The sequence below is a fragment of the Arachis ipaensis genome, chromosome B2, assembly GCF_059453495.1.
Source record: "Arachis ipaensis isolate K30076 ecotype BB chromosome B2, ASM5945349v1, whole genome shotgun sequence".
Classification (NCBI taxonomy): Eukaryota; Viridiplantae; Streptophyta; class Magnoliopsida; order Fabales; family Fabaceae; genus Arachis; species Arachis ipaensis.
In genome coordinates this window covers 105,909,005-105,919,733 of record NC_142437.1, presented here as the reverse complement: position 1 = coordinate 105,919,733, position 10,729 = coordinate 105,909,005, and the positions used below count along the sequence as shown (strand labels likewise).

The following is a 10,729-nucleotide window of genomic DNA, read 5'->3' as shown; positions in this document are numbered from 1 at the left end:
AAGTGATGATAAAAAATAATAAATTCTTATAGGCTCTAATATTTTTTTGTTATTTTTGAAATAGTATTTTTAAGGTAGTGTTCACTTTTAAGTAATAATTATGAACTAATATATGGTGGTAATTAATTGTGATCAAAGAAGAAAATGTGGAAGAAGAATAAGAAAAGGGAGAAAGAAAAAAGAATAAGCACCAATATAATAGTAGTGGTGAGACCAGTGGCGGAACTTGAAACAAAATTTTGGGGAGGCCAAATGGAAAATAATTGTCAAAATATTTTTTTATATAGACCTCATTTAAGATAAGCTCGTCTAATCTCATATCTCTGGTTTGGGTGATACTGCCAAATTTAAAGCTCTTTTTCAAGATCTCGTTCCAAAAAGTTAAAGTTAAAGTCATCAAATATAACTTTTTGAACTTTTGAAGGTTATATCTCACTTTCTTCGTGATTCATTAAAGCAGAAGAACTATCTACATGTGTTGATATTGTAAAAGTTATATATTCTCCTTCTTAAATATTAGCCTTCCTCTTAAAAAATGTATCAATTTTTTGATTTTTCATTATTATTTTATATAAAAATTTGAATATATATCCTGTAAAATATATAAAGAAGAAGTTAGAAAGACAAATATTAAAATTTATAATATTTATTGAAATTTTTTTATCAATTTATACAAATACAATAATATTAATACTTATTGAATATTCTATTATTTTTTATCATATAAAAAATTAAATTAAATGAATAGTAAAATATAAAATAATATTAAATTAAATAAATAAAAGATATCTAATTTTTTATATTTGAACCTAAAGATAGAGAGAGTGTTGTTTATTGAACTTATTAAATACTTTACGTCATAGTAAAGTATTTAAGTCAATTGAACTATTTTTTATCTTTTGAAAAAGTACTACTAAGTTGTTTATAAAAAATTTGGGGGGGGGGCCATGGCCATCCCTTGTCTGAACTAAGCTCCACCACTGGGTGAGACAATGATATATATGTGTATAGAAAATAGTAAAAAAAATAATGATAAAAATAAAAATTAAAAATGATGAAAGAATAATCAAACTAAAGATAATTTAAGATGTTAAATATAAATTAAAAAATAAAAATTTTAGCCATTAAAATTATGCAAAAACAAAAGTGCATTTAAATATAAATTTTTATATATGTTTTAAAATAAATAAGATTGAAAAGATAAATAAATTTATAAACATTTATAAATTTTTGTCTTGATTGTTACACATAATAACAACACAATAATTTTAATATTATTGAGTTTGAGAACAACAATAATAATTATTTAATAATGACAAAACATTATTTGTTAGGTTAAAAGCTCAAATATTTTATAATGTGTGTAGTTATTGTGCAGAAAAATAAAAGACAACCAAACAAGACCAAGTTCCATGGCAAACAATCTCTCTTCTCCTAGAACCCGAAATCCACGTGAAATATCTTTAAAATAAGGATGAAAAGATGTTTCACAAACTAAATGACATGTTCAGAAGTGAATTCAAGTAAAGTAAAAAGGTGGTCCACCAAGCTTAAGCATTGAAAAAGACAAAAAAAAATGTTAAAATTGGAGACAAAAGAAAAAAAAAATCAAAATTAGATTTAGCACAGAAGGTAATTAAGAAAGCTGAGTTACTATTTATGTAACCACCCCCTAACTTGTTAAAGTAACCATATTCTTTATTGCACATTTTCAAATAAGAAGAAGAAAATGGAGGTTGCCTTTTTTTATTGTAAATCAAAGAATAAATTTAAAATTTGGAGTCAAGAATTAGATCAATGATTCAAATCATTGAAGTCAAAAGAAAAGAAAGAAAGAGAAGCAGTTAGGTCAGAATTTAAGTTAATTTTATCGGCCATGAAATTTTGCTATTGTCCCATTTTTTTTCTGCATTTCTGTTATGATTTTTACAGAAGAACACAAAGTCAAAGATGCTCTCCTATTTAGAATTGGTATCCTCACTAAACTCAAATTTTGCAAGCTTTACTCTTATATAAAAGGATAAACGGTTAGAAATTGAATTAAGGAGAGTGAACACACTATGTGGGTCTTCATAGCTTTCGCACTATATCTTTTTCTCTTTCATGGTTTTACATTGAATTTTCTGTTCTTCATTTTTATCTTTCTTTGTTTCAAATCAATAGAAAAAAACAAATTAGTGAGGAATTGGTAAAAGCCATTGAGAGAAAAAGTAAAGAGAGTAAGTTTAGAGAAAAGTCAGAAATTATGTCAATATCTTTTGTTATTATTTTTATTTTGTGTTCTTAAATCTGAGAGGTTTTTCTTGCTAAGTTGGGTGAGCACTTAGTGTTTAGAGTTTAGAGAATAAACTTAGCCAAATCAAGCTTGGTTATAAGTTTGGTTTGTCCCTGATAGAATTAGGTTGAATCTTTGGGAATTGGTGTTTGTAAATCTTTGACAAAGATAATAGAAATTCCACCACAATTGTCGTAGAGACTGAATATAGGCCACATTGCACATGGTGGTTAAACCAGGATATATGCCTGTGTTATTTTCTCTTCTCTGCTCTTTCTGTTTTACTCGTTATGACACAAAATAAATTTGTCTCATGCTCAATCAACTTCACAGAAGTCAATGCAACACAGAGTATTAACTTCTCATTATTGCTCTATTCCTAATTCATTTGGTGAAAGACAAAATGAATTTGTCTCCTACATAATTAATGTTACAGATTTTATAGTAACTTGATCTTAAATCCTGGTTTGAAATTTAAAGTGTACAAGATTAAAAAAAAAGGGCTATAGATTCAATCTCCATTTTTCTAGGTCATTGAGTTTAATTAGTATCAAGAGCACGATCTCAAGGAATCAAGTTTCACATCTTGAAGCAAAGATTCAATGGCCAATAATATGAGTGCAAACATTGTGGCTTACACACTCAATGAGGGCCAGTCCAACAATGGACCTCATTTCTTTAATAGCAAGAACTACGTTTATTAGAATGAGAGAATGTGAATTTTTGTACAGTCTGTCGACTACAATATCTGAAAAATAATTATGAATGGTTCACAAGTTTCAACAATCACAACTGCCGAAGGAGTTGTCACTCCCAAAAAAGAATCTAAATGAAACGATGAAAATACGAAAAAAGTGGAGTTAAATGTCAAGGCAATCAACATGATATATTGCGCAATTAATTTAAATTTAATTATTCTGTACATTCAAAAAATTAAATATCTTATAATTATTTAATTTTTATTTTATTAATAATTTATTTTTTTTGAATTTTATATCGTAAATTTATAATTTAAAAGTATAAAAATTAATTTTTTAAAAATATTAGAAAAAAACAAACAATATAGTAGTTGTTATTTTGTTTTAAAATTAAATAAAACTTTAAGAAAATCTTAAAAATTTTATTATTTTGATAAATAGAAGTTGATATATTAGACTTAAAAAAAAAATTAAGAATTATTACAAATAGTGTTAAAAGTAGGTGAGTTACTCGACAATGTCAACTTTTTTATAGGTCAATTGTATATATTAATAGTAGATAAAACAGTAGTGTCTATATAATATTATTTTTTTAAGAAGATATAATAAATTTGATATTATTTTTTAATTATTGATAAATTTTGATAATTTGAACAAAATTTTTTGAATGTTTGATATTTTAAATTTTTCTTAACATAATAAAAATATAATTTTATAAGCAAGAATGAAAAATAAATATCCATGTAATTATATATTTAGATATTTAAATCAGACAAAAAAATAATTCTTTTAGTAAATTTTCAACAACTCAAAAATTAACACAATGTATAATTATAAATGAAAATGATAAACAAAAATGAGAGTTGCAATAATGATACGGTGGTAATTAATTGCAGTTGGGGTGAATAGAAGAAGAAAATAAGAAAAAAGAATAAAACAAGGCAACATAATAGTAATAGTAAGATAATAATTAAATTAAAAATAAAAAAAATAATAAAATTAAAGATAATTAAAGACGTTTAATATAAGATTAAAAAATAAATTTTTTATCTATTAGAATCGTGCATAAAGATAAATAGTATTTTGAATATAAATTTTTAATTTTATTTTAAATTAAATAGAATTGAGAAAATAAATAAATATAATAACACTTATAAAAAAACTAATCTGTAAATAATATTAATAAATTTTTATCTTGATATTATTACACATAATAACAATGTAATTCTTTTTTAATCTTATTTTTTAATTTAAATTTATTTATTTTATACATTCTACATGTTAAATAATTTAAAATATTTTATTTTTTCATAATTTATTTTTTAATTAGTGATATTAAATTTATAATTCTAAAAATAAAAATATAAAATATTTTAAACTCAATGAAAAATAGCTGAACAGGTACAATAGTGTCTGTTGATTCGCTAGTTATTATAAAATAAATATTAAAATATATATTTAAAAAACTAAATATATTATATTGGATAAACCACTAAAAATGTACCCAAATAATTTTGTTGTTGACAAAAATGTACTTAAATTTTGTTATTGACAAAAATGCCCTCAAATAATTTAAAAAACACGACAAAAATGTCCAACATTAAATATGTATTATAACAAAATACTTTAAAAATTGATTTTTGATGCCATTTTTTGCAAGTATGATTAGAAAAATCAAATATTATTATCCTTAAAATATGGTGATTTTTTCTAAAAAAATATTTATTTTTTGTATTTTTTTTGTCAACAACTAATAATATTTTTGAAAAATAAAATAAAAATATAGAGATAAAATTTTTATCCCATTTTTTTGTGTATATTTATTAAACAATTATTTAAATATTTCTATATAATTTTGGATTATTAAATGTATAAATATTTTGTCAAATACAAAAGTTATTATTTATCATTATAAAAAAATAATTTTTGGATATTTTATTGCATTTTTAAATTATTTAAAAATATTTTTATTGATAGTAAAATTTAGATGCATTTTTGTCAATAATAAAATTATTCGAATACAATTTTTGTAATTTACCTCACATATAATTATATGATAATCGGTTTTGTGACAATTTTTTATACCTATTATGTTTGTTGGTTGAGTTACAGTTATTTTGATCATCCTAGCTTTACTAATTATTAAATCTTGAAAAGAATTTAAATTTAATTAATTTCTATAATTTTATTAAATTATAATTAAATTTATATATATATTTTTTAATTAAATTCTTACACTATTTTTAATTTTGTAACTAAGTTCTTTCAATGTAAAAAAATATTAGAATTAATTAAATATATTTTTACAAATTAAAGGTATCACAATTAAAAATTTAACTAAATCATTGATCATATATTTTTTAAAGAAAATATTTTATTAATTTTAAAATTTTTGATACAAAAATATTCTAATTACAAAATTAAAAATAATGTAAAAAATTAATTAAAAAAATATAAAAATTTAATTATAAATTTAATAAAATTAAGGGAGTAACATGGCAATTAAACTAAGAATTTAAAAGTAGAGTATTTCTCCGCCACAGTTCCCTCTCCCTCCAATACTTGGTTCCTTTTTCCACATTTTTTCTACCTCTCAATCCATGCATTTGGAGTTTTGAGTTTTGAGTCTCTAATCACACACTGACACGTTAACGCCACTTTTTTCTTTTCCTTTTTCTCTGCACTCTGCCATGTCTTCCCAGCAACAACAAATTCCCCTCAGAATCTTGATCGACAAACCAAACAACAAGGTCGTCGCCGTCGAATCCACCAAGGACTTCGTCGACACCCTCTTCAGCTTCCTCTGCCTCCCTCTCGCCACCATCATTCGCCTCCTCACCAAACAACACGAGCAACAGCAACAACCACCACCATCCATTCTTGGAAGCATCACGAACCTCTACCACAGCGTTGAGAATCTAACCCCAAACGATGTCTGGAACACTGTATGTAAGGACATGCTTCTGTGCCCTAGAAACCCCTGTGAGTCACTCTGCTCTAAGCTCTTGTTCAACGTTGACGACACTAAACCAACACCGAAGGTTCTCGTGTGCAATTCTTGCAACAAGTTCACAACTTTTCCAACGCTTGATTGTGTTTGTGGCAAACGCATAGAATATGTGCCCGTTGATTTGGATTTGGAACGAAAAGGGAAGAACCTTAATAATAATAACACCAATGTCAATGTGGATGCTGCTAAGGCTGGGGTTTTTGTTAAGGAAAATGGGTCTTTGTTTTTGGTGTTTGATGATTTGACAGTTGTGCCAAGTTCTTTGGTGACCTCAATGGATATGATGCTTCAACTTGGATATTCCGATTTGACTCATCTTGAGGAATATACTTGTGATATTGGCAAGGACGAGGTAATTGAGTTTTTGACCCCTTTTTTTCCTCTGTGAATTATAAAACTTTAGGTGCTTTCGGCATTGGTCAAGGCAATAATGCCTCAGGCTCAAATGAGAGTTTATAGAGTTAGTTACAAATCACATGTTAATGGAGTCTTGTAGGGTAGATTTTGTGGGATACCTTCGAAGCCTTTATCATCTATGACAACCGTGCTAACCCGTTTTGCCTTGTAACTCTTATCTTGTGTAATATGAATTGAAGAATCACACAAATTTTGCTTTACTTCATATTAAAATTGTCCTTTGTTTAAAGTAAATTTTAAATATTAGCACCGAGTTGGTTATACTTAATAACTGGTCTGCACTCATCTACACAAGTTATGTTTTGGTTCATGTGAGTATGCGACTAGCATGAAGCTAACTAACTCTACCTAAACTAACTAATTAACTTATGTAATTTAATCGTCTTGTGGGCCACAGTGGGGAGCTCTCAACCATATCCAACTTAACATCCAACTCAAAACCTTAAAGTGAGATTCTCATCTTGTAAACTCCTCACTCTTCCTTGCTTTCTTTGATGTGGGACTAACTTCATGCACTCCTCACACTTGCAACATTAACAACTAGTATACTACCATCTGTTAACTTTCACCTAACATTGTGTGTCTAAGCATTGCGCACTCTTCAGACTCAAAGGACTCTTGCATGAATTGTATGTATTGTTTACTTGTCAATTGATTGATGTACTAGTATACTACTAGAAAGGATATGAGCAAACATTAGTTATTTACTAATCTTAAATTTTAATTTTGCTAATTCTGAAGGTGTGCTAGTCTTATTCCTTAGTTTAGTCAAATATCTTTGAGTTTCATTAAAAATTTCATGCTTTGAGTGAACTTTTTTCCTTAAAAGAGGAGTTGTATATTTTGTTTTTGTCTGTTATCTTGATTAAGAAACTATCCTATTTCATTTTAATTTATAGATCTTGAACCTGCTCAAGTATACCATCAGCTCCCATGAGCCTCTAACTAATTTGATTTTGGCAAGTAATTCCAAGAAGAAAGATAACCCGCCAAATCCATCCGCATCAGCGATTAGAGGGAAGGTTGCCACCACTGACACTAAAATGGAAGTTAAGATAGTTCAGAGTAAGTCTCAAAACAAGGTTTTATTTGCTGAATCTACAGAAGATTTTGTTGACTTCATGTTTAGCTTACTTGCCATACCATTGGGGTCCGTCATAAAGCTACTGAATGGCAACTCCATAATTGGATGTGTTGATAACTTGTACAAGAGTGTGGAGACTTTGCACTCTTCATGGTGTACAGAATCACGTTTCGTGTTGCTGAATCCCGGCATAGTGCCCCAATTCGGTTGCCTGAATCAGCCCCTCAACATTCCTGATGTGGAACCTACTTACTATTATGGTAAGGGGATATATGAGAAGGATAACCATTATGGAAGAAAAGAAGTTCCCAGAAGTGGCGGAGTCATTTCCAAATCAGATCATGATATTGTTAGTGTAAAACGATTGACTGCACTGGACCCAAGATCCCCAAACAGATCAAAAGAAGATGCTACTGGATTTGTGAAGAGGCCGGCATTGTATGCTGTAGGAGATGATCTGAGAGTGAGACCACTGTCTGCGGATTCTTGCCTTTATTATTTAAAAGATTTGAATCTTCCCCTTGATGATCTTGAAGTGAAAGTGATAAGTATTAGTGAGGCAGCGGTAAGGCGACACGTATTCCCTCCCATCCCTCTCCTTTTAATGTGACACCTATTTTTCATTATCTTTAATCTTTGGTGCAGGCTTTAAGCCTCCTTGGAGCTTCCTTGACATCGAAGCAAACACTGACTACTGGGTTGAAAGACTTTCTGGATGTGCCGAGACAAGAATTAGATTTGGCATTGAAGTATACTCAAACTAGTCAACTTGATCTTTTAAAACTTGAACCTAATCCAGAGCCCTAAATTCTCAGACATCTGCAGTTTTTGCATGCCTACATGTATTTTGTTTTGAACAACCAAGAAAATCTTTAGACCGTATTTCAAATTTGGTGTGCAAAGACTGAGGTTTGCCTTTATTCATTAATACTACTAGTTTGAGGTACTTAACTTTAGTTGTATGTACTTACCTGAGTTCTGAACTGCTTGCAAAAAAATCTTGATTTTGTTCTCGAACACATACTTTTATGGCCATTCCATCATATATTTTGGGACCTGCTGAGTGCTGACCTACATCAAACACATGCTGTCAATTGCTAATAGCTAGTGTGTATGTGTGCGTGTGTGGTCGAAACCACATGCATACACCAGAGGCAATTCTGCTCAAGCTGGTAGGACTACTTATCATTCGACTGTGATTGTGTATAGAACTATAGATAATATAATGTCCTATAATAAGCTACAAGATTTTGGGAGAACCATCGTCACAAAAGTTTGTGTATATGGTGGGAGAGTCCAAGGTTTTATAAGGCTTTTTTTTTTTAAGGTGTTGGTTCTCGATGTGAAACTCTTTTTCAGGTATTAGTCTCACGAGACTCGTAACATGTTCCTTGCAACCAATCAAAATAAGTGCAAAAGAATACCATTTGCCTTTGCTGTCTATCAGTTATTTGGTTTTTGCAGTATACAAGTAAAACAGCAAATGTGATTATTATTGCTAATGATGCGATCATTCTTCATGCTAGAATGTTATATAAGTAATGTGGTGTGGTGTTTGAAGCTGAACTGATGGAACTGCAAAGAGAATGTATGGCAAGTTCTGGTGCAGAGTATTGCTTCCTTAGATGGTGAAGAATTGAAGCATATTGAACCGCAAATGAACTGCAGACACGTGGAATACGAGTCAACACCAATTTAACTTTGGATTAACGCGTCTAAACCAACCGGGAATTCTGTATGCTAATGGTTATTTTTTCGGTATCAAATATTTAAACAGTACTAGTAAATTTGTTATTAGTAATAAATTAATAGAATGGAGGAGTACATGAGAGTACGTGAAATAAAGAGTGGGGAGAGCGGGGGAGAGTCTTCGAGGATGACACATAGCGAGGCAGCCGGCCATGTCGGTAGAAGCAATAAGGGGGAGAGCGGAGGGGGCATGTATCGGGTGAAAAGGAGGGGATTAAAGGAGATGGTAACAAGACTTAAAGTCAGTGGATATCGTTCAGAGATAAAGTTGTTGTTGGTGCCTCAGCAAGGAGAGCTTTGGAAGTTGCTGATTCTCTTGATGGGGATAAGATGGCTACAGTAGTTGGTAAGCAAAGCGATTCGGAGATACTAACTGTGACGTTCACTGAGGATATTGGCAGAGCCCTACAAAGATGCCATCGTGATCAAAGTTCTTGGAAAAAATTTTAGCTATACAGCGATCACGCACAGGCTTAAAGGCGTCTGGAGAACCAAATGAGGATATGAGGTACTAGATGTCGGTTTTGGCTATTTCTTAGTCAAATTTGATCTCTTGGAGGATAGAGAGAAAGTTCTCCTTGGAGGACCGTGGATGATTACTGGAAGCTATGTTGCGGTTAAACCTTGGAGTTCTTCATTCAGACATTGTGAAAACACTTTTGGGTCTACCATGGTTTGGATAAGACTCACAGGTTTAAACATTAACTATTATCAAGAGAGAGCCATGAAAATGATTGCGTCAGCTGTTGGCAAACCGATCCGCATCGACTTAGCCACCAAGTCTGCAGAGAGGGGAAAGTATGCAAGAACATGTGTGCAAATTAACTTGGGACTTCCAGTTATAAAAAAAATTCAAGTTGATGGTCATATGTATGACATAGAATATGAGCACTTAAATTTAATTTGTGAAAAATGTAGCTGCTTTGGGCATGTCACAAGAGAATGTGCGAAAGAGAACAACAATGGCATTGGAAGGAAAGCACGATGAAGGAGAAAAATTTGCCATCACTTTTTTCTGTAGATAACAACGAGAAAACGGTGGAAGGTAGTCAAATCCCAGTAAAAAATCAAAATTTAACTTTTGAATTTGGAATTAATGCCAAATCAATTCCAATTATGGAGAAGCATGGTGCAGCAGATCTTGTGCATGATAATTTGCAAGACTCACGTATGGAAATGGATACTCGTGCAAAAGAGGGTGAATGGGTTACAGTTAGTAGAAAAGGCAAGGAAAAAGTGGGTATAGGCCACAATGTGGTGCCAAAAAAAGCCAATGTAGCAATATGCTCCAATTTGGTGAGTAAGAAATTTTCTTTTGGGTCTAATAACATGCATGCTGGATCCTCATCAAATGCAAAGGTAAAGTCCTTATCAAATGCAAAGGTGGGGCCTAAGGAAAAGAAAGATCCTCCATCCACGCTTGGCTCTTTGGGAACAACTCAGGTGGCTTTCAAGGATCAGAGTACTCCTTTTTTTAAAGCAGGGTACAAAAGGTA

The 10,729-nt window shown here is 30.4% G+C and overlaps 1 protein-coding gene across 1 annotated transcript; it reads left to right on the top strand.

The window, feature by feature from the left end:
* The first annotated feature begins 5,544 nt into the window (after positions 1 to 5,544).
* Positions 5,545 to 8,810, top strand: LOC107628455 (uncharacterized). The gene is made up of 3 exons (XM_016331116.3): positions 5,545 to 6,335; positions 7,300 to 8,049; positions 8,130 to 8,810. Exons 1-3 carry the CDS (start codon positions 5,664 to 5,666, stop codon positions 8,289 to 8,291), a joined length of 1,584 nt encoding a protein of 527 aa, XP_016186602.1. The 5' UTR covers positions 5,545 to 5,663; the 3' UTR covers positions 8,292 to 8,810.
* The last annotated feature ends 1,919 nt before the right edge of the window (positions 8,811 to 10,729 follow it).